The 25171-nt window shown below is 40.6% G+C and overlaps 1 protein-coding gene across 9 annotated transcripts in view; it reads left to right on the top strand.

Moving 5' to 3' along the window:
* Window positions 1–25171, top strand: part of ZMYM4 (zinc finger MYM-type containing 4) — a 3261850-nt gene that overhangs the window by 2780480 nt on the left and 456199 nt on the right. For all 9 annotated transcript variants that reach the window (XM_044059341.1, XM_044059348.1, XM_044059366.1 and 6 more), the window contains one exon: window positions 8914–9065. In XM_044059341.1, coding sequence (XP_043915276.1) covers window positions 8914–9065 — 152 coding nt within the window. The remainder of the gene's footprint in view (window positions 1–8913; window positions 9066–25171) is intronic.

Below are 25171 nucleotides of genomic sequence, written 5' to 3'. Positions count from 1 at the left end.
TGGGTGCTCTCCTGTTCGGCATCTACTTCTCTGAAGTGCAGGCCAACACAGAAGGTCTTTGCCTAAGAAAGTTCACAGATGACTGTACTCATCCCTCATTAGACCCATTATACTGTACTCATCCCTCATTAGACGCATTATAGAATACAATGCCCCATTTGGTATGTACCTCTCAAGACATCTGCAACAACTGGAAAGGCCGCAGAAATACCTCATTAAAAGAATCACAGGCCTAAAACAGATGCCCTATGCTGACCGGCTTAAAAAACTCCAGCTATACTCTGTCGCATATCGTGTACTCCGAGGCGATCTCTGCTTAACATACAAGGCCATGTCAAACCCAGAGCTGTTGGACATGCTACACTTAAAGAAATCCCTCAGAGCCACACACTCCAGGGATCTAAACCTTGTCATTACAATAAACAAAACATGCTGAAGGGATAGGTTCCTGACCCAGAGACTCCCTAGACTCTGGAATAGATTTCCCATACATGTCAAGCAGAGCACCTCTGTGGCCCTCTTCAAAAGAAACCTTGATGATTGGATGGGAGAAAGGAAATTCACCCCGGGGATCACGTCAGTCGCCCTGCTAGACAGGGGTCCAGGGAAGTAAATAGTGTGGGAAGAAATAGCCAGGGAATTGTTATGGCTAGGCTTGTATAGGCCCTAAGGCCGATAGCCTAGTACCAACCTATGAATACAAACTGGGAGCCATAATAGAATCACCTAATGATGTAGACATTCTACAAAAGGGCCTCACAGAGACAGATGCTTGGTGTCAAAGTCATGGCCTCAAGCTCAATGCCAAGAAGTGCATTGTCATCCTCTTTGGGAAAAACTCGGTACCCATGAACTACCACATAGGCGGTAGCTCACTAAACACCGAAAGTGTGATAAGAGACTTCGGGACACAGGTGGACAGTAGTCTCTCCTTTGATAACCACATTGCCACAGTAGTCAGGAAATCCTTCTACGTGGTACAACCTCATCACAAAAGGGTTCTCTTCTAGAAAAAAGGAGGTCATTGTTCTTCTCTACTCATCAGACCCATTTTAGAGTACAATGCCCCATTTGGCATGCATCTCACAAGACACCTACAACAATTGGAAAGGCCACAGAAATACCTCACTAAGAGGATTACTGGCCTCAAACAGATGCTATACGCAGTCCATCTCAGAAAACTCCAGCTATACTCCGCCGCATATTGCCTACTGAGAGGCGATCTCTGCTTAACATGCAAAGCTATGTCAAACCCAGAGCTGTTGGACATGCTACATTTAAAGAAATCCCAATCTCTCCATACCACACACTCCAGGGACCTAAATCTTGTCACCACAATAAACAGAACATGCTGGAGGGATAGATTCCTGTCCCAGAGACTTACCATACTCTATAACAAACTACCCATTCATGTCAAGCAAAGCTCCTTATTGGCCCTCTTTAAGAAAAAATCTTGACAACTGGATGAGAAATAGAAAATTCACCCCAGGGATCACTTCTGTGGCATTGCTCGACAGAGGCACAGGAAAATAATTTTCTTGGGTGGCGAAAGTCAGGGAACCTTTTTGGCTAGGCTTGTATAGGCCCCATGGCTGATAGCCTAGTACCTATATATGAACCTGCGAAATTAAACATCAGGACTTCGCAGTTAATTTAGTTTATCTTGATTTGTCAAGGTTGTTTGACACCGTCCCTCATAGTGGAATTATGAACCATTTGTCCAACTACAAGGTAATCAAATTTCTAGGAAGGTGGATAGCTAACTGGCTTGAGAACAGGCGTAGCACAATTAGCATAGGAAATAGTTATTGAGATAGTTACAAAAATACGTCAGGAGTTCCCCAGGGGTCTGTGTGTGGACCTACAGTGTTTATTATTTTTACGTCTGGGTATCCTCTGGTAAAAGACATTTGTACCAGAAAGTTTGCAGATAACCTGAAAGTAGGAGCCATAGTAAACTTGCTAAATGATCAGTTTAAACTACAGAATATGTTGGTCCAACTTATACATTGGGGCTAAATTTAATAATATGAAATTTAATGCTAAAAAAGTAAAGTAATATATTATGGTAAATCGAATAATTGTTACCCTTATGTAATTGGTGATTATTTTCTAGAGAAGGTAGCGATAGTGAGAGAGTTGAGAGTGCTGATGTATCAGATGTTTTGTTTTAATTTATGAATGAATGATCTCATTAAGAAGCATTACAAAGAAATAAAAACAATGTTGAGGATGATCAACAGCAGGGAAGTTTTGCTTCAATCTGCAAATCTATTTTAAGAACTGTCTTGAAATATGGAGTAGCCATTGTCATGTCTCATAAGAAAGCTGTAATAACTTGCAAAGAATCCAAAGGTGTTTCACAAGGTAGATTTACTCTGTGAAGCATCTGAGTTACAGGGAAAGATTAAAACAAATCTCTCTCTCTCTCCATTCACAATCATCTACAGACTTGTAGGAGTGGACTTTCTGATTTGTAAAAGTAATTGCAATTATATCTAAGGAGCTATTATTGGGATTTAATTTTCCTATCCATCTTTTAACTCTAGGAATGCAAACAATTTCGTAGTACTTTCACAACCAAATTCTAACTTCCTTGCTGTGGCTTTTCACATTAGAGGGGAAGGTGGTAGAATTCTCCACCACTGTATTTCAGAAGTTTGAATTTTTTTTTAAAAATATTTATCTATTTACCGGAAAGTTGTGACTGGGCAGAACCCATTTTCAGCAGAGGCACGGGGAGAAAAGCTCCATCAAAGTACATTTATATTAACAAATGAATTTTGGTCAGTTTTCAGAAAAAAAGAACAGTTACATTTCTCATTAAAAAAAATTCTCATTAACAAGTTTGTAGAGTAAAGTATAAATTTGTACTGTTTTTGTAGTTCTAAAATCTTGCAGGAAATACATGGATTAATGCTATAGAAGGGAAAACATAAAGAAGTTTAGTCTTCTTACATTTCTGTAAAGAAAGATTTGCAGTGAAGTCAGTTATAAAATTATGTAGATGGGGAGATAGTAGTAGTGTATAGGAGAATAGTAGTAATAGCATATGACTGAGACAGCATGATTGAGAATTAGTTATGTTTAAGGTACCTGTTCCAAATTAGTGTTATCTAGAAGGTTTAAAACTTAAGTGTACAAAGGGATACATGACATGGGTAGAGCTGTGGAAGGGGTGCAGTTAGAAAAAAAGAAAGATGTTTAAGATTGGGTGAAAAGGGGTTTATTGATTTGAGTGCAGGAGGGAGAGTTGTTGGGTTGTAATGATTCAAATAGAGTAGGGCAAAAAAGTTACTTGATAAGGAATAAGAAGTTTTTTTGTTTTTTTAAATAGACGCTTGGTTGGGAGAAACGGTATTTGACCCTAGATTTAAAGGAAACTGACTCTTTGAAGGCCTAAATTAAGGCTTAGAGTCTAGACCTTAAAACATTGAGACATTGAAATGCATGCACTGCTTTACTTGACAGATATACATGACAATGAACATTTCAGTGAAAACAAATTATGATGCAGGTTATGTCTTTCCTCTAAGACTGTGAAGGACTGTACACTGAAAAACTATTAGTCTGCAAGGAAAGGGACATTACAGCTTCACAAAGAACATTTACTTAAAAAAAGGTTTTGCAGGTCCACTAATTGTACAATATTGCCTGCACTGTTAAGCACCAAAGTTCAGTATTTACAGAGTTCCATGTTGCAAAACTACAAGATAAGTAAATGCTGGGGGGTTTCATTACTACCACTCTCAAAACTGGTAATGTGCAAGTAGGCATGTATATCTGATAATTAGCATTTCATTGTAAACATGGTATTGGATAGTGCTGTGCTTTCTGTTAATACTCTGAAGGGCAGTGCCATAAATTTGACACAGGGCAGTGACACTCTATCATACCATCTTCACAAAGAACAGCTACTGAAAACAGGTTTGACACGTGCACTACATTCTTTGCATGGTATAACCAGCACTGTTATGCAGCTTATTTAAGTATGTTTAGTGTTTTATGCAGGAAAACTGCTTTTCACAGAAAATTATACTATGATGCTTATAAAAATAAGTACATGCATTCAACTTTTATTGCTTGTAATGTTTGCCAGTGCATGAGTATAAATCTGGGGAGGAATCTCGAACATAAATACAGTTACCCAAAAAACAATTTGCCTGAAGAAATGTGTACAGTTTCAGTTCTGTTACACCACACAGATTTTTGACAGCAGTTTTAGTGGTAGACTGATTAAAAGTCATATAAAACCTTTCAGAAGAAATCAGGAGTGATGTAATAGGGTCAATCTTTTTTTGTCCACAAACTGCCTTTTACCCATCAATTATAGCCACTTCATTGACTGTTTACACATCAGATTCCATAGTGCAATAAAAACAATGGTCACAGTAATGTATTTCAGTCTGTTTCACCCAAATACACATTAGCCCTACAAAGACAGATTAGTAACAGTTTACATGTGATCATATGGCAGCAGTGGGATCAGACACTTTTATCCACAGACAGCCTTCTTTACCCTTCAGTTGTAGCCCCTTTATTGACTGTGTGCACCTTGTGTCAATTGTGATTAAAAAATGGCCACAGTAATATAGTCCTCCTTGTTTCCCAGAAATGTACATTAACTATGCAAAGCCATCTCAGATAACTGATTGTGATTATAAAATAAATAAATAAATGGCCACAGTAATATATCACAACTAGCTTCACATAAGTTCAGACTCTCCCAGACAGATCTGTGACTGTTTAACTGTGTCAAACAGGGATCATTCACTTTCATGCAGTGACCACCCTGTACCCATCAATTATACCACTTTATTTCCTTTGAGCACGTCATATATCTGATTGTTGTCAGATAAGCAGTGTCAGTAATGAAGGTAACATGCATGCTTCCAAACACAAGTTGCATCATAAATCTGTTAGAATTAGTAGCACAGTCCTTTCTCCACTGCCCATCAGTTATGTAGCACATCATGCACCCACCATTTTCATGAAAGTAGACAGTAGGCATCGGTCCACTGAACTGCTTTGTCAGCCGAGGCCATGTCAGTGGCCAGGATACTAATCAAATCATACTACTGTCTGCAGCATAGACAAGTACACTTCCCATATGCCTGTGTGGTAGTTGTAGCATGATACAACTGCCAGCATGATACAGTGAAATATTTTATACTGCCAGATACTTTTATGTAATGCATTGAAAATCCTTTTCATTTTTGTTTGATGTTGCTAGGTTTCACAACTGATTTTAACTTCCTGGGGTCCCATACAACTATGTCCCTGACATTATAGTTCAGTAGTGGTGGAACAGCATTTGCTGCTACCTTAAGAAGCATTTCAGAGAGTTATGTTACTGATTACTGAATCAAAGGCCTAGAGTGCAGTCAGGGTTGTTGCTTACAGAGGATGCGGATAAGTGTTTTCAGTTATATTTAAATTTTAATACATCAAAAGCTTTTCTCATCATTTACTACTTTTGACAGAGGCGTGGACTTGTGGAAGTCAAAAAGTTGAGTCACATTATGATTAATTAAAATGTGCCACTGCAGAGAACTCAAACTCGAGAGGCATTGAAACACTGATATTTAAAGACTAGGAGAACATAATTCCTCAGTGGAAATGTAATGTGTTCCATTCTACCTACTGCTTGAAGGCCTGGAACAAAACTACAAAATTGCATTGTGTTTTCTCCTAAAATGATTGCCAATGATGTCAATATGACAAATCCTTTGGGCTGAGCAGCTTCAGTTTAATTGAACACATAATTAGAGAAGACCCTTATGCCCTGTAGAAAGAACAGCTGTAGACTGCTGACCTTTGACCCAGTTTTTTCTTCTCTTGTAGTGCAATTGTTGTCAGTCTCAGCCTGTTTTCCTTTGGACCATCCTCTTTTCCAGTAACTGTGCTATGAAACTCTTTCAGGATTCTCATTCATCTCTACCTTGCACCTAAATTTTGTAATTGAAAATATTTTTCCTCCCTTTTAACCTGTCATTTCTGTGGATCTCAAATTTGTATCACAAAAGCTAGTTTGCCTGTTTTCCATGGTCTTCGACTGAAGCATTTTAGGTTTACAGGTTTTGGTGTGTGTAGAATCGTTCAGTTTTCCATAAAGGCAGGTTGGTACTCTGGACCAATCCTTCCATGCAATGAAATGTCTTCTGTACAGCTCTTTGTCTCTTCATTTCACAGAATTAAAGGGAACTTAAACTTGAAAGGATTGTGCATACCACAGGTATGCACAGGCAACTCTGATATTATACTTAACAGAACCAGAGACTTCAAGACAGTCTTACCAGCTTTTTCTCTCTTTCATGCCAGAGGAAATAGAACAGAGCAGTATTTAAGCCAACTCTAAATGACTAGCTAATTCATCACCATCTGTTACACCGCCAAGACAAAGTAGTTTTTGTAAAGGGCATCTCCTACCACTGCAGCGTTTCTCAAAAGGCTGAGCTCAAGGTTTATGTGAGGCTGCCCAATAGGCTTCAGTTCACATCCTCTCAAAGTATTACATACTGAATTGTCAGCCGAGTAGTAAATAGGGCTTTGTCCCTGACATACTGAAGGGACATACTCTGGTCCTTCAGGTAGCTATCAGATCAGGGACCTTACATTGTTTGGTATTCTCCATGGTCATAACTTTTCATTGCTTGGTAACCTATTTGCTTATGAATGTACAGCGGCAGTGATCCTCAACATAGTATAGCTATGTTCTTTTTCATATAGTGTGTGTGTGTGTGTGTGTGTGTGTGTGTGTGTGTGTGTGTGTGTGTGTGTATACGTGCATGTTTAGTATGCCCACATATAGTAATATTCCTAGTGTTGTTTTGTTCCCTCTTTAGTGGAAGGTATTGTTATGTGAGTGTTCTTTTTGGGTGTTGACTTAAGTAATGAGTTTTTGTGTGTTTGTCTATTGTCTCTTCCTTAGGCATTTTCTTTTAGCCCACTGTGTTAGGTGAGGTTTGGGGATATAGGCACATCTTGGTGACTTTTTTCTCCATAAAAACAAGATTGAAGATGGCATAGGTTTTGCTTTCATTTATGGTCATGTTTCTTTCCTCATTGTGGAGACAATTTCATTCCTTGCAAAGAGTTTCAGCTGCATTTGAAATACAAGTAGAAGTGTGATGTACATCAGCGGCAAATCCCATTCATCAGTGAAAATGCTAGAGCAGTGATACCATAACCATATAGCCGTACTTTATCTGCTACTGTTTGCTAGTGAATTGAGAGTAAAACAAGCTGTCGTTCATGGTTAAGGTTATCTGTCACTTTTTTTTTGTTTTATGGTAACCTACAACTCCACTACATGATCTCAGAGCCATGATAGACTCCTAGAAATTACAGAAACTGACAAGACCTGTTAAATGATTGTTCATTTTGGCAGCCCTTATATTACAACAGAGTAATGCATAGTTCCTACAAAAGAAACAAATGTTTTTAATTTGCTTCAAGAAACTGTATGGTGTATTAGCTATGCAGAATGACTGAAAAGTGTTCAGATTAATAAGTAACAAAACACCCAAGTAGCACAAGCTAACTAGAATGTGGTGTATGCCCCTGTAATGGGTCAGCTGTAGATGGAGTGCCCCCGACAACTAACTAAATGCTTGAAGAATGCAAAAGAGTATACAGTAGCAAGGCTGCCAGTGAATCGTGACTACGTATTTGGTTTCATGTAAAATGTTCCCAAGCCTGTAGTCAGGGGAACAGTAAACAACCTCTTCTGTGCTAGCTGAAGGCTAACAGCAACCATGGGGGTAAGCTGTAGTACAGTGGATATTTTACAAGCTGGTTTATTCTCTGTTCTCAGCTATCAAGAGCCAGGATTACCAGCACTGTGAAGTGCAGACCCAGAGCCCTGCTTTAATAAATACTGCCAGCAGTTTTCTAGTGAAAACTGGAGAGCCTTCGATTTCAAGACTTGAGTGAGCTGGTCTAGCAGTTAATGCAGAGGATTAAGGCTCCAAAGTATTAATGAGTTGCTTCCAGTAATCAAAGGGTAGAAGGTTTGATTCTGTCCACTTACATTTCCCTATGGAGTGACTCTGAGTAAGGCAGATAACCAGACAGCCCCTGGTCGCCTCTGAAAAGGGACACTTGTGTCTTCTGGGCTTACCTGGTTAGTGGATGTATAAAAAATAAACCCTGAAGTTAAAAAAAAAAAAAAGGCTAGTATGCAATGCCCAAGCACAAACTCAATTACTACATTCACTTCTAAATGTGTAATGTTGCAGTTTATATTTTAGAACATTTTTCTATAACCTTGTGTAGAATTTCAGAGGGAGGTGATACAAAATAAAATCAGTGACTTTGTTGCACTCTACCTGAGTACAGTTCTTTAAGTCACACACCCTTTGTTCAACAAAGTTTAACTTTGCTGCTAGTGATTGCAGTCTTTTTCCAGTTATGCAAGTACAGTTAACTACACAGGTGTGCAGCATTCTTTAAAGCCCAAGGTTTATAAAAATTTATGATGACCAGGGATCAGTTTGGAATGGTATAGCATTTAACTAACATTTGCACTGTGTTTTGCAATTACTAACCAGAATGAACATTCGAGTCAGTAGATTGAATGGAGGCCAGCATGCAAATTAGCCAGACATTGGACAAATATTTGTAGTATTAGCTGCAGTTAAGCACAGATTTTGAAGGTTGCCTGTAGAGAGTGAGATAACCAGTACAGTAGCTACTTGGTGAATAGGTAGGTTAGTTGTGAACAAATTACCATGCACTGTTGTGTTATCCTTCATTGCAGACATAAACATTGAAATATGCAAGACTTTTGTGAAAGAATACACTGTGCTGATGTTCAGATATGTAGTAGTAATGATCATTGAAAAGAACGTAATTATGGCCAGAAATTAATATTATGCATTTAATTATACTGTATTTTCATATTTTGAACAGCTCGATCCCTTAAAATAAAGGAAGATATCCTTTCTTGCACCTTTGCAGAAATTAGTTATGGGATGTACCATTTCATTCAAGAAGTACGGAGGCCTAATGGTGAAATGTATGAACCAGACAGCATCTTTTATCTGTGCCTTGGAATACAGCAGGTAGAAATGAAAGACTTTTTTCTTTTTGTACTTCGCAATAAAGCATTTTTGTAAGTCTGAACTAAGTAATATTTTTTCAGGTTTTGTTGTGCAAAGTAATCGTTATTTACAAACGATAACTTTGATTTTTTTCTTGTACTCTTCTTCTAATAATTTTCTGTACTTGAATTACATTGGTAGTTGTAAGATAGAAACATTATACAGTAGTTATTAGGTTCATATGTAGTTGCTAGGCATGTAGTCCAGGAGTCTAAAGGAAAGAGTATTGAATTATATTAAGAAATGCAGAGTGTGAATAGCAATGCTGCAACAGACACATTTGGAAAGAAATGAGCATGTGAATTTGACAAATAAAGGATTTCAGAATGCATGTTCAGTAGGGTTGCTACCTGTCCCACTTTGCGAGAGACAGTCCCTCTTTGGGCAGTTGTGTCCTGCAAAAAATTTGAAAAAATGGCAAATGTCCTGAGATTTTAGAACAAAAATTTTCCTATATTTTATTTAGTAGTTGCATAAAACAATTATTTTGTATCTGAAACACCTAAATGTTATAAGAAACAGAATAAGCAACTATAATGCTACAAGAATAAGCTTTTATTTAGGCAAAAAAGTGAAGTTCTTTCCTTTGTACTGGCTGTGGGTATGTTTTGCCCTGCAAAATCTGACGTTTGTACAAAAAATGTCCCACTTTGGGCAATTGAAAAGGTGGCAACCCTAATGTTCAGCAGAATATCAGGAAAAAGGAAAAGGGGAGTAATTAACATTAATTGCTAGAAGGACTCCAGTGGTGATATAAGAGGTAAAAAAGACAATGGTAGATTTGTGATAGTAAGAGGTTATTGACAAAGGAAGAAGATTACTCTGGCATATTTATATTCCACCCAAAACTGCTATTATGGAGCTTAAGAGACTTTTGCAATAAATCAGCTTTCTGCAAGGAATATTTCTCACAGGTAGGGAGTGGAACTTGATTTGCAATAGTGACAATTTATCAGAGGGCCCTAGAAGTGAAAATATAACAAAATATGGTAGATTTCTAAGAAATTTCTGAAAATGTTTGGTATGGAAGACGTGAATTGAGTAGTAGGAACTTATTTACATATTATTCTCCAAGGTACAATAACTAGAGTAGACTAGATAGAAATTATATTCACAGGAGCATGTGCATTTGCTTCAGAGATGAGAGATGCATCGAATTATTTCAGATTATGCACCAATAAAAAATCAAGATAAAAATGCTGGGTAATGAAGTAAAAATGATACACTGGCACTTTTCACATCCCTATTAAAGACAGAGGAATACAAGGAATGGATAGTGGACATTATTCTGACATTGTTAGGGAAGATAGAAATATCTTTGGATGTTGTAGCTAATGAATTGGATAAAATTAATACAGAGTTTATAAATAGAATAGAAATTTGTAAAAAAGAAATAAAAGAGAGCGAGATGGTTAAGAAGTAATGTGAATTATTTAGAGGGCCTGACAAAGATTAAAGTATTGCAGAATAAGGGGAATCTCACAGAACACGAAGAGGCACAAATGCAGAGTAAAAGAGAAAATAAGGGAATATCTGGATAGTATGCTTGAGTTTAGAAATATTGTTAGGCAACTATTTTTAATAATAATTCCAGAGCACAAAAACGTTTTGCACAATGACTTGAGTAACACAGTGGAAAGGGTTATCACCAAACTTAGGGAGCCTTATAACAAGAAAAATAAGCTGAGCTTCTGAAGAGGTGTTACAGATATGTTAGACATTTCATGAAAATTTGTATAATGCAGAGAAATGTGTAACTAAAGAAAGAGCATAAATGGAAATATTTATGGAAGACTTAATTATGCCAAGGTTAGAGGCAGATGAGTCTCAACAATTAACAGTTAAGATAGGAGGAGATGAGATAAAAGTGGAGAAGTATAATCAGTATTCAGGATTGTCTCCAGGAACAGGTGTATTCCTGTGGAAGTTTGTAAGTTAGGAGAGATGAAAGTGATAAAGATATGGAAGATTTTATTTAACGGTATTTTAAAAGGAGGTGAAGCACAACTGTGGAAGAAAGCTATGGATGGCTCTATTACCTAAAGACAGTAAAGACCCATTAGACCCACCTTCATAGTAGACCCACTTCAGTTTTAAACCATAATTCTAAAGTGTTTGTTTATACTGGCTAAAAGAATGACAAAGGTGTTGCAAAAATTGATAAATATGGATCATTGTGGTTTTCTGGAGAGGAGGCAAACATTTGACAAAATTAATAGAGCAGTGATGATCCAGAGGAAGCAGAATATAAGAAAATACTGCTGCTGTTAGTGAGTCTTAATGCAGAGAAAGTATTCAATAGAGTAAGCTGGGATTTAGAGTAGAGCAGTCAAAGCATTTGCATTCCCTTGTACAATAATAAGGTTTATTAGGAGAGTATATGAAGGATCGGAGGCAAGAATTAAAGGAGGAGGACTCCTATCTGATAGTTTTTGTTTGAACAGAGGAACCAGGCAGGGTTGTACTCTTTCCCCTTTGCTCATCGCTTTATATTTAGGATAATTGGCTAAGAGAGTTAGGGACTCAGAAACACAAGGGCTTAATTTGTATGGCAATCCATGCATATATTATTTTGTACATGATAAAGCCAGAAAAGGACATCTCAATGTTGTGGAACATTTTGAGACAGTTTCAAGACTTTTCTGGATATACAATTAATGAAAATAAAATAAAAGGCAATAGTTGTATAATATGTACCCATACATTAATTGGTTCAGCAATACCCATTGGTTATGGGGGCATAACAAGATGAAATATTTAGGAATATTGATTGAATGGGCTTCTGTTATGGCTGGTGGGGATATGTGGGAAGAGACTAAACAAAAGGTAATACAAATATTGAGAAACTGGAGGCTCTTGTTTATGAATATGGGTAGCAAGATACAAGCAGTGAAAATATTTTAGTACCTTTAGCTTTGTACATGGGTCATGGATATTTTTATCAGCCATAGGAGATGTTGTGGACAGTAATAAAGAATTGTAGAGCGTTGTTTGGGAGGTGAAGGGGGCAAGTTGATCCTTCCAGTAGAATAATATGGTTTAGGGTTACCTGATTTGTAGGGACATTTTAGAGCTACACATTTAAGGCTCAGGTACATAACACAAGCAGAAAATGTATTATTCAAAATAGAAAGGGATGATGATGATGAAGCAGGGGGAAATTCACAAAATAAGAGTGAGTGGGATTTGGGGTGCAGATCCTTAAGGAGAAATAACAGCAACCATACAGAATATTACATTCATAAAGTAGCAGAAATCTCAAAACTAAGCCAGGAAAAATGTAGGGAGGAGATTTTGCTAATAGGGATGACTGCAAGTAGGGGTACAGAAAATAGGCAAGAGGGTGGTGGAATTTACTGGAGAAAACTGGCAGTGCAGCCCAGGTACTGGGAGCAAATAACTAGAGAGGGAAAGGTAATAGAGTGGGAGGAGGCCAAAAAAAAGATGTTTGGTAGCAGGTTAGACATTGCCTTCCTGCCAGGGATTAATATCAGAGTATAGAAGGGATAGGAGAATCTTAACTGAAAGACCTGCTCAGATAGAGTTTTAAGTTAAATGTATAACAAGAAACTGCTGTTAAAAATGGATAATTAGTAGGGCATATAAAATATTGCATGATAATTGTACGAATCAGTCAGAGGATAATAGTAAAGATTGGGAAGAGAGACTGGAAATGCAAGTTACGAGAGTACTTTGGGAGGACACGGACACACACACACACACACACACACACACACACACACACACACGCACACGCACACACACACACACACACACACACGCACACACACATATATATTTTCCAAGTATGTAACAAAGTCCAGAAGTTTTAGGATCTTTGCTTGGAAATGTTTGCATAGGTATTTTTATACCTCAAGCAGACTTCAAAGAATTTTTCCTCAGTTATATAGCAAATGTTGGGGTTGTGATGGGATGAAAGAAGAAACTGGAATTATATATCTTGGGAATGTAATGAGTTAATTAAAAAAAAAAAAAAACTCTAGTACTTTGTCAGAAATATTGAGTGAGCAAATGGCTGTTACTAAGTACATGATAGTTTTGAGCCTGGGCATAGGATCTGAATTGCCTAGATATATTTAGGGCTTATTAACTTATTCTGTCCAAAGGAGCTCTGGAAGTTTGCACTGTGACTTCCAGTAGGCGGAGCCTACTTTTTTTGACACAATCAAATTATGTCTTCACATTTCAAACAAATGTACATATCTCAAGAACTGCAGGGGTTACTGTAGAAGTATAAATGGCTAACTCTTCAGCACAAACTATTTTATAGTGGTAGTATTCTTTAGGTTTGAGGTCTTAAACTGAATTTTATAAATCACCATAAACACTAACTATTATGTTTGTAATATTTTTGTAAATAACTTACAATATCTCAGCATCCACTCAGATTATACACATACTGTTAGCTGAATTTTGGTTATCCAGCTGACAGCTTTATATGAGGCTAAGCAGTTCTGTCTGTACTACTTGGTTGTCAAGGTGCTTAGAAAAACATGACATTTATAACAACATAAATAAATATTATATGAACAAAAACTGATATATTTTTACCTGCACTAGACATGGGTCAAATATCAGTACAGTTTTCTTTACCATTTTGTAAGCTTTAAGATGAAATCTTTTAATACTTTGTATGTGGCATAGTTTGGGAATTATTAATGCAAATATGAACAAGGAATATTTGACACCTGAGGTGTCAGTAGGATGTAACTGCAGAAACACCTGGAGGCATCACTAAGCTGTAATGACTTACGTTTAATTCTGTTGGCTGTCAGAAAAAGCAATTACTAGAAAATGTAAATCAAATTCTAAACTAAATGTATTTGAATTATTGAATATTATTAATAAGAAAAGAACTTGAAGAGGGATCTTTTGAAATGGAATGGTGCAAATTACAGGGAGATAAATGGAAATTGTGGGAACAATGCATGCAGAATAATGTTTAGAAAGGGGCGAAGTTAGGTTTAAGGGAAAGTAGGAATTCAGCAATTTATGTAATGAGTTAATAGTTGTGAGGAAAGAAAAGATAACTGATGTATATGTATGTAAATATAAAAAAATGTTAACATGGTTTATTTTTGTTTCTGTTAATGTATGTTTGTCTATAGTTTAATAAAGGTGTTTTTAAAAAATGCTAAATGACAGGTTGCTTCAGTGGTATATACTAGGGATAAAATGCTAACTACAACCCAGCCAACCCATGGTCATTTAGTGGCTCAGGCAGTTGACGGAGCAGCAGTGGGATGGGTGTGCCTGTCCTTGGGGGGGGGTTCTCATTGGTGATGCTCCCTAAGAGGAGGTGTGTGGTCCAAAACAAGGTAGTTGTTCACAAAGGTATTCAGCACTTGGGGGGGGGGGGGGTTGGTTGGGCATGTAAATAAAAAAATAACACACACACGGAAGCCCAAATGACTGAGCACCCCAGCACACCTAATTTTCACAACCCATCCCAGCAACACCAGAGTAAGTCTGGAAGGATAGGAGGATGGCTGTTAAATCTGGCATGGATGTGGGTTACTGGGGATCGGGGCAGTAAATGCGAGGTCTTACGGAATCAGGAACTTAGAAAAAAATCTATCTAAATCCAAGAAGTCATCAGGGAATACTGTACTCCAGTTATGTCTTGAAAGATATGGAATACCATGCCTAGCCCACTTAAGGAAGTTAATAAGCTAACTTTAAATGAAACCTCCATGCTTATCTTCCAAATGCTAAATTGTCAGTGCTCAATCCTAACTGGCTGACTTAAGTACCATCCCATCTAGACTTTCTACTAGCATTCTCTCTCTCTCCTTGCTATCTCTTGAGACCAGTCTACTCTAATTACATCTTCCTATCTTAACTAACTTTCAGGTTCACTTAATACAGAAACACTTCCCATCTACCTTTCTAAGATCAAAGCACTATTACTTTGGATCGTACTCCATTACAACCACTTGGGAACCATCAAATATTGAAAACTGCTGGCATTTATTGATTGATTTATAGTGTAATTTTACCTCATTGTAAGATGTGTTTATTATGTTAGATGTTTTTATTTTGTGTGCATATACGTAATTATGTAATATTTTGCCTGGCGTATCTTTGTCTAACATGCTAGCTCAGCTATGATGTACTGTATAGATGTCATTTTTGTATTTGTTATGGAGCTTTTCTTTCTCCATTTCTTTCCCTGCATTTCCCCTCCCTCCGTCCTGTCCCTACATTTCTCTGTGTCTTGTAGACTGGCTCTTAGTCATTCTCATTGGCAGTAGATTGTCTCGGCTCTTGAGTTTAGGAATGTTGCAGTTGTTACTGGATACACACAGTTCACAGACCAAAAGGAAGAAAGGCTTCTACTCCAGAATGTTTCTGGTTTCAAAGAACAAGTTTTACTGAAGGCCAGTTCTAGATTTTTTGTTTCTCAAGTGATGTGTGAAAGTACCAAAATTCAGAATGTTCACCCTTCTGAGTCTGTTACCATTCATTCCTCTTCTGAACTGTATGGTTGCATTAGATCTGTAAGATGTTTATCACATTCCAGTCGCCACAGGCTTCCGAAAATGTCTCAGATTCTGTATCTGGGTCATGTTATCAATTCTCTGCATTACCCTTTGAGTTAGCTACAACTCCTACTGTGTTTACAAAGCATTTACTTCCAGGGATAGCTCATTACAGACTGCAAGACATTCATATTTTTCCTTACTTAGACCACTTACTTACCTTTGCCTTGTCTTTTTGCCAGATGTTAGGAGGCCCTTAGCATGGCTTTCTTCAATACTTACCAATCTGGGCTTTCAGGTTAATGTTCAAAAATCCTCCTTGACTGTGTCACACAGGATTGTATTTGTAGCCTACCTTCTAGATATATCTCCTCGAAAACATTCCTAACAGAGGAAGTGAATTTGTATCTAGAAAACTTCCTGATCTTCTCCAGACGGTCTGAGACTTGAACAGTGTTATATCTCAGGATTCTTGAGTTCATGGCTTTTCAAAAAAAAAAAAAAAACATGTGAACCCAACATTCTTATCCTCTAGGATTTGCATATTCCACTTTTGGGCTTTATCAAGAAAGAACTTCATTAGTGGAGGCAATAGGATGTCTGTTTTTGTTGGGGAGCATTTTGGGGGTAATGGAGCAAGGTCTGTTGGACAGTTCAGACAGACCAAAATACATAAATGTCAAAGAGATGTTAGCTGTGATCCATGCTATAGAATCTAAAACCTATGGTCCCTGGGACCATTACAGATGATTTAATTCTATACTACAGTGATGTAGGGGTGGGGGGCTCCAGGTCTTACCCCCTGAGCAGGCTGACTATGATGGCTTGCGAGTTATCTCTGCATAGTTGTATAACCCTTCAAGCTTCTTACGTAACACACGACATCATAGCAAAATGTAGTGGCAGAGAAGCTGACTAGGACCTGGACAGATTCTCATGAATGGAAATTGAATGAGGAGTTTTCCTGGAATGGCTCCAGTTGTGGAAAATACCTTAAATAGATATGTTCACCTCCTTTCAAATCAGACATATAAATTCTACATCAGGATTCCTCATATACAGACCTGGAAAATAGATGCATTTTCATTCCCATGGTTGGGAATGTTCCTGTATACATTTCCACTAATATCCAAGGTCATTCTGAAGATTCAGAAGAAAACACCAAAATTTATTGTGGTGATTCCCTTCTGGCCTAGGCAGAATTGGTTCTCCCTTTTGATGGAACTGTCCAGGAATGATTACTCCAAGCTTCCGCACAGATTGGATCTACTCACATAAAATGGCAGGATTTGATACATCTCAATTTTAAACCGCTTTTAACTGACTGCCTGGATGATTCAGTTCTAGTACCTTTTAGGCACCTTTTATTGAGGAGGTACAACAGGTACTTCAGGCAAGAAAACATACTACTAGGAAATCTTATTTTCACCAGTGGAGAAGTTTTTCTAATTGGTACTTCACCAATAACCAGGGCCCTATCTAGGAGTTTTACCTCTGGTTTACAAACAAGTGAGTTACTATCCTATGGCCTGTTTACTCCTTTGACAAATTGTATTTATCATCCGTTTCAGCATATCTGCCCATGGATCCTCCTCTTCATTTCAGACTTTGCTCAAGATGTTCTACATAAAAGCTTTTCTGTTGATATGTAAGGCTACCTGTTATTCATGTGGCACTTAATTGGGATCTTTACTTTTTGCTGAGAGTTATTTCTGTTTAAATCTGCAGCAGCTAAAAGAGGCAAAAATTGTCAGATCACAGGAAAATCAGACCTTCTTCGGATCCGACTCTTTTTTTCGCCTGATACAACTTCACCATGTGCCTGACCTCCTTAGGATCCAAAGGTTTCGTAGCTGAAGGAGCTATTGGATTCCACCAAGATAGTTTTGATTTGGAGTTCTCCATCTCTGATCAAGTTTTCTTCAGAACCAAAGGCATCGGATCGAAGATCTCAGATACACCAAGATGCAAGTTCCCTTCTCTGGCTAGGTCTACTTATTCTTCATTATCTTCCAGATCCTCTAGACTTTCCCATTCCAAGATGGAAAGGATAATGAGGCATTTACTCAAGGTTTAGATTGAGATGGGGCTTTTGCAATCTCTGTCCCATCTCGGATCCATGAGAGCCTTGTCACCCTGGTTAGCCACTCCTCTTCCAATCCGACCACCCATTTCTGAACCCCAGGGTCTGGATTCCTTGAAAGAGATGACTTCAGAGCCAAGAATAATACTTTCTTCAACTCTGGCAGTGTCCCAGATAGGCTCAGCTCCGATGCTGTCAGAGCAGAGTGGGTCCCAGACCCAGGGCTTCAGCGCCAGCTCTTTGGAGGTGGTTTCGGCTCCAACCTGGTCAGATCTGTCCCTCACCCAGGGGCTTTGGCTCCTGACACTTCAGGGCGGTGTTGTCTGGAGGCCACAAATCTGGAGTGGTGTTTTCTCTTTCTCCTCAGGCGATTTTGGCTCCGAGGATGGAGGGGGAAGGATACCCTGGTTTGTCAGCTTTCTCAGGTAGCAGGGAGAGCATTCTCTAGCCCACGAGGTGTGTCTCCTTACCCCCCTGAACCTATACAGACTTCATTCAGTCTGAGACTTGGCCCCATTCATCCTTTTCACAGTCAGCCTGCCCAGAAGGTCTTCCAGTCCTCTCCTCTACAGAGGGCCCCCTCCTCATGGAGGTGCATCGGAAGCGAAGTGCAAGAGGAAGCATGCCAACTCCACTACGGAGTTTGTGGCAGAGGACACTGATTTCGATGAGGGAGCAGGATCCCCTCAATCACTCCCCAATAACGTCTGCTTCAGAGATATTCTAGAGATCATCAAACGAAAAGGTGGATGGTCTTCCCAACCTCCTCCTTCTGAGGAATCATTGTTTCTGGAGGCTTTTGGGGTGGGCCCATTTACGACCTGGGTGATCCCACTGGCAGATGAACTTATTGACCTAGTTTCCTACCAGGCTTGCAAGGAGCCAGATACCATGGAATCTATCCCCAAACGTGCCAAGTTCCTAAGCCCTCCTTCTGATTGACCCGATTGGAGCAAAGGCATTCCTGTTAATGCCATCATAGTGTCAGCAGCCACAAAGAAGGAGCTGGAGGAACAGAGCTCCTCTATCCACCTCCTGAACAAGGAGTCTTGGGCATTGGACAGACATGGTAAGGGCATCTACGCCTCGGCTACTTTAAGGCCGAGAGCATTGAACTATTTGGCACATTTCATACGCCTTCAGAGGGATTTGGTTAATGAGCTCACCACTTCTCTCTGAGTCCATGTTGGAGGGGGACTTTAACAAAGTTTTTCCCCAGCTGTCACCTCTAGCTTCCTTGCTATATTCGTCAATGAGGTTGATCTGCAGTGCAGGAGAAAGAACCTCTCAAGCAGCCGGATCAGGTATAGCCCTCAGGAGACATGCCTGGTTGAGGCTTTGAGGGTTCGTAGACCCCTTCAAGGTGTCCTTTACTAATGCCCCCTTCGATGGTTCTTCCTTGTTTAAACCTTTGGTTAAGGAAACACCCACAATGAGCAAAAGGGAAAGACCCTGTTTGCTGTAGGGTCAAGTTTTCTTCCCCCTCAAAGGCCTTTTTCCAGGAACCATTGTAGTGGGAAGAATATGTGGTTCAGGAAGTCTGAAGGTTCTTTCTAAGGCTGTCATGAAGACTCCTTGTCCAGAGACAGAAGACAAGGTTTGAGTGGGAGAAGCCACCTTAGAGGCAGAGGGGGTCTGCATAATCGAGACTTCAGAGAACCTTTCTCTGACAAGCCCTACCAGCGCTCCTGAAGTGCTGCCGGACTGTCCTACTCTGGAGGCAGTCAGAGGCAGGCTTTCATTGCATCTAGACACCTAGACGAAGCTAAGAAATGACATCTGGGTGCTAAAAATATCTCCATAGGCTATTACATTCCCTTTTTCCTTCCTCTACCCTCACCCGAAAGAAATCTCTCCAACATTCCATACAGTTAGATGGAGTATGCCAATCAAGAAGTTCAGCAGCTTCTAGACAAAATAGTCATCCAATAGGTCCCATCCAAACAGCGAGGATGAGCAGCTTACTCACACTTCTTTTTGGTGCCAAAAAAAGACAGGGGACCTATGGCTGATATTGGACATGAGTAAGCTAAATCTGTATGTCAAGAAGTCAAACTTTCACATGGTGATGGTTCAGTCCATTCTTCCATTACTGTGCAAGACGATTGCATGTGCTCTGTAGAACTCCAGGATGTGTACTATCCTATAAAGATTGACAGACACTGCAGGAGACACTTGCGCTTCTGGCTGAGAGCCAATCATTACCAATTCAGAGCACTGCCATTCAGACTCACCAAAGCTCCCCAGGTGTTTGCCAAATGTATGTCGGTAGCGGCAGCTCACCTGAGACTGCAAGGATTCCAGGTGTTTCCATACTTAGACGATTGGCTCCTAACTGCACTATTGAGGCATCAACTGGCCCAAGCAATGTACTACCTATTGCTATTGCACACCTTCAAGTCAGCTGAGGATCACGATAAATTCGGAGAAGTCAAAACTAATACCTGTGCCAAGGACAGAGTTCATAGGAATGCAACTAAATACAATCTCTCAGGTAGCAACTCTGCTGTTACAGTGTGTGTCATCTCTGAGACAGCAAGTCCAAGTCATACTGAGCACACCCACACCCCCACCAAGATTCATCCTAAGAGTTCTAGGTTCCATGTCAGCTGTCATATTTCTAGTGCCATTGGCAAGATTTTGTATGCAAGTACTTCAGTAGACTCTAGCAGTTCAGTGGTCCATTCTCTATCACCCATTAAATGTCCCGATCAAGCTGACTCCAGTCTGCAGACTTCATCTTCAGTGGTGGATGCTATCAGATGATCTTTATCTGGGCAGGCCCTTTTCCCTTCCCTTCCCCCTCCATTGGCCACAGTGACCATGGATGCTTCCTTGTTGGGGTGCAGGGGCATTATGAAGGAAGATTGATCCAAGGCACATGGTGTCCAACAGAGACCAAATTGCACATCAATATTCTATGAGAGCAGCCCCTCTGACGTTGCAGACTTTCCAAACCTGCCTACCTCTGGGAAGGATAGCAATTCACGCAGACAACATGTCAGTAGTCTGGTTATATCAGCAAACAGGGGGGAACCCTGTTCATACCCATTATGCAGGGAGGCCATGAGAGTGTCGGAATGGTTGATCTCTTCATATCGCTTTCTTATTGCAACGTACATTCCAGGGGAGACCAACGTTATAGCGGGCAGACTCAGTAGATCTGTCTCGAGTCCACACGAGCGGTCCCTAAATCAATTAGTAGCAAATGAAGTCTTCCTCCGATGAGGCAGCCTTATTGTAACCTTTTTGCATCTCCCTTGATCACCAAATGCAGCAAGAGAGGGAGCTTTGAGCAGCCTATCTGTCCCTGGGGAAGTGGTTTCAGCCCAGTAATTAGTAGTTTATTGGCCATTTTGGGCTAATTTTCATCTCTTTCATTTCCCTGCTATAAAACCCGCATTTGCGTGGTTTTCCACGCTGGGCAGCGCCGGTTAGCTAGGGTATAACTATTCCCAGCTCCACAAAGTCTACTCTTCAATTTTTTCCCTTGGAACTAGACAAACTTTAAACTTAAGCATTCTAATCATTCACGTCTCATCCCTGCACTTGCCTAAAATTCATAGCAAGCACTAATAAACCTTAGCACTGTACCCCCCTATACTGTAGAGAAGGACAAGGCTCTCTATTCGACCTTACCAGCCAATCAATAAAACAGTTCACTGTACCTATCCAGGCATGTCCAAAGGGCAGTTTCAGGTGTACTCTCCAGTCCAGCTGGTGAATCTGGGCATTTGAGACAATGTTACAATTGCCTCATGTACACAGACAACCCTCTCCTCCTTCCACCAAACACTAATACATGCGAGAGATGCAATTATACAGCCAAACTGGAGGCTAAGCTCTCTCAACCCAAGACTGGACCAGGCAGTCAAGAGGAGAAGGGAATTACACCACCAGTCTCACATAGACCTATGAAACCAGCACTGGCAAAAAACACACATAAATACACAAAAACATACTCAGAGGCTATAAATAAAAATCTGCTAAAGCAACAGAGACCTCCAAAGCAGACATCCAAGCAACCTCCACCCCCCCAACACAAACCATGAAACACATACTTCACAAAACCAGTGTGCCACACAATCACAGCCCTTAAGGAAAAATAACATACCCAACACACTAGTAATAGGTGACTCTATAGTCAGGCACACTGATGTCCCACTCACTAGGCTGAACAAGGAGAAGGTTACTGTTAGTTGCCTGTCGGGTGCCAGGACCCGCCACACAACACAAGCACTCAGGTCACTCCAGAACAAGTACAAATATGACTCTGCCATTGTCCATGTTGGTGTGTGAATGACCTGAGCTGTACCTCCCTGGACTACATGAAAAGAGACATGGAGGAGCTCTCTGATCACGTAGCCCAGGCTGGTATGACCCTGACCCTGAGTAGCATCCTGCCCTCACCAAGAATGATACCACGGTATAGAGAAAAAATTATCAATTTCAACAATTGGCTAAGCTTCTGGTGCCATTCAAAGGGGATCCAGTGTCTGTCAGCCTAGGATGACATGCTCGACAAGCCACACTGCTTTGCTAGAGACGGCTTGCACCTGTCACCCTTAGGCTTTCGAATACTGGCCAAGGCTCTTGCCACCTCCATAGTGCCTGTTTTAGGCAAGGCTCAAAAGACAAACCCACCGCTGTAAATAGCACAAGTAACAAAAAACTGAGGGTAATGCTGCTCAGTGCCAGAAGTCTAAACCTCAAAATGCACACACTCAAGGTACTCCTCAGTATGGAGAAAATCGATATATGTGCAGTAACAGAAACCTGGTTTAAGGCTCCAGAGAGCACCCCAGCACTACCAGGCTACAACTCATACCATACATTTTGGCCACAAAACCCAGACCAAAATACAAAAGGCGGGGGAGTATCCATATTCATCAAGGATACCCACACCTCCAGGTTAGTGGCACAGCACGATGCTTCAGAGATCATCCACATGCAACTAACAGCGGGCAAAACTACTATTCATATTATAGTTTGCTACAGATCACCCACCATGTCCCAGGACCCCCACTCCGCATTCCTGGAAACACTGGGAAACATAAAGGTCCTATCACCCTGATATTGGGTGATTTCAATTATCCAAACATCAACTGGGAGAACTACTCAAGTACGAACTCCCTGGCCCAACATTTCCTAGAATTTATAAACTCAAATGCCCTGGATCAACTGGTTAACACCCCCACCAGAGGTGACAACATATTGGACCTGGTCATCACTAACAGGGCGACCGGTGTTCCACACCAGAGGTCAACCCCTCGCTGGTTAGATCTGACCATAAACTAATCACTCTGGATATCCACATTCCGCCACCACCCCCGGTCAAAGAAACCACCATGAAAAACTTTTCAAAAGCAAACTTCATGTTACTTAAGATCGAGGTGGGAAGATTCAAAGCCCCCATGTTAAAGGATAACGCTGTCCAAGCTGCAAAATCCTTTACTAATGCACTCTACGGGCACCTACAAGAATGCATGGATCGTGCTATCCCAAACAAAACCAAGACTGACTCCTCCAAGAAAAGGAAACCAGTCTGGTGGACCCCTGCCATAAACAAGCTATACAATAGAAGGAGGAAACTAGTACAGAAAAAGAGTAAAATCCCAAGAAGGGAAGACATCAGTATCAGCAAGAAACTACATTCCCTCATAAAATCATCCAAGGCTAGCTTCGAAAGAAAAATTGCCATGGACTCCAAAAATAACCACAAGGCATTCTTTAGCTATGTCAAGAATCTAAGTGGCAATTCTCAGATCTGCTCGGAGTTGGTGCAGAATGGCACAAAATACACTGAACTGACCGATATAGCCAACATCCTGGCAGACAGGTTCAGTGCAAACTTCACCCCCAAAAGGGCCCATAACTATACCAGAAGAATGTAGTGTTCCTGAAATCACAGACACTCAAGTTAAAACAGCCCTTTCCAAAGCCAAAAACACAGCATCAGTGGGACCGGACGGTGTCCCAGGCTGCGTCCTACACGAGCTCAAAGATGAACTAACCCCTCACCTAAACAAACTGTTTAAACTCAGCCTCTCCACAGGCTACGTGCCCACAGAGTGGTGCACAGCAACAGTTATTCCGCCCCACAAAGGTGGAGCCACAACAGACCCCGGAAACTATCGCCCTATAAGCCTGACTAGCTTCGTCTGCAAAGCTATGGAGCGCATCATCATGGATCTCATTAACTGAGACATTGGAAACCGCCAAACACTGGACCCAACCCAGTTCGGCTTTGTTAAGGGAAGATCATGTCTCCTAAACCTGGTGGACTTCTTTGAGACAGTTACCAAGGCTATAGATGAGGGAAAGGTGGTCCACACAGCCTACCTAGACCTCGCAAAGGCCTTCGACACTGTTCCCCACTCAGGTATTATAGACAAGCTCACCAGCCTGAACATAAACCCCTACGTTACGAGATGGGTTGCCAACTGGCTCACGGACAGAACCCACATGGTAAGAGTTGCAGGAGCTAGGTCTGACTCTAAACCTGTTAGAAGTGGCGTTCCCCAGGGCTCAGTCCTAGGACCACTCCTGTTCGGCATATACGTCTCACAGGTACAGGCAAGCACAGGAGAACTATGGCTCACCAAGTTCGCAGACGACTGCAAACTAGGGGCTATAATTGACTCTCTGGCTGACACAGACATCCTCCAAAAGGGTCTCACCGAGACCGATACCTGGTGCCAAAACCATGGTCTCAAGCTAAATGCCAAAAAGTGCATAGTCATCCCCTTTGGAAAAAACAAAGTACCCACAAACTACCACATAGGTGGTAGCCCCCTAAATACGGATGTCGTAATAAGGGATCTGGGGACCCAAGTAGATAGTAACATCTCCTTTGATAATCACATTGCCAAAGTGGTTAGAAAATCCTATGAGGGTTTGCATCCAGATCGAAAGAGGTCATTGGGCCCCTCTGCGTATCACTCATGAGACCCATCATAGAGTACAATGCCCCATTTGGGATGTACCTTACAAGACACCTGCAACAACTGGAAAGACCACAGAAGTTCCTCAACAAGAGGATCACTGGTCTCAAGCAGATGCCCTATGCAGCTCAACTGAAGAAACTCCAGCTGTACTCAGTTGCATACTGCCTACTCAAAGGTGATCTCTGCCTGACAATACAAGGCCATGTCCAACCCAGAATTGATGGACATGCTCCACCTAAAGAAAACCATATCCCCTCGAGCCAGACGCTCTAGGGATCTAAACCTCACAACAACAGTAAATAGGATGTGCTGGAGGGATAGATTCCTGTCCCAGAGACTTCCCATGCTCTGGAACAAGATTCCAATCTACATTAGGCAGAGCTCCTCGTTAACCCTCTTCAAGAGAAACCTTGACGAGTGGATGGAAAGCAGAAAGTTTACCCCAGGGATCACTTCAATGGCTCTGCTGGACAGAGGCACAGGGAACTAATCTAAGGGGGTGGCAAAAGCCAACACATTCCGGCTAGGGTTATA

This window comes from Protopterus annectens, chromosome 1.part2, assembly GCF_019279795.1.
Source record: "Protopterus annectens isolate FY-2018-M chromosome 1.part2, PAN1.0, whole genome shotgun sequence".
In the NCBI taxonomy this organism is placed as follows: Eukaryota; Metazoa; Chordata; order Ceratodontiformes; family Protopteridae; genus Protopterus; species Protopterus annectens.
The sequence above is the reverse complement of the archived record's forward strand: the minus strand, read 5'-3'. Positions and strand labels throughout refer to the sequence as shown.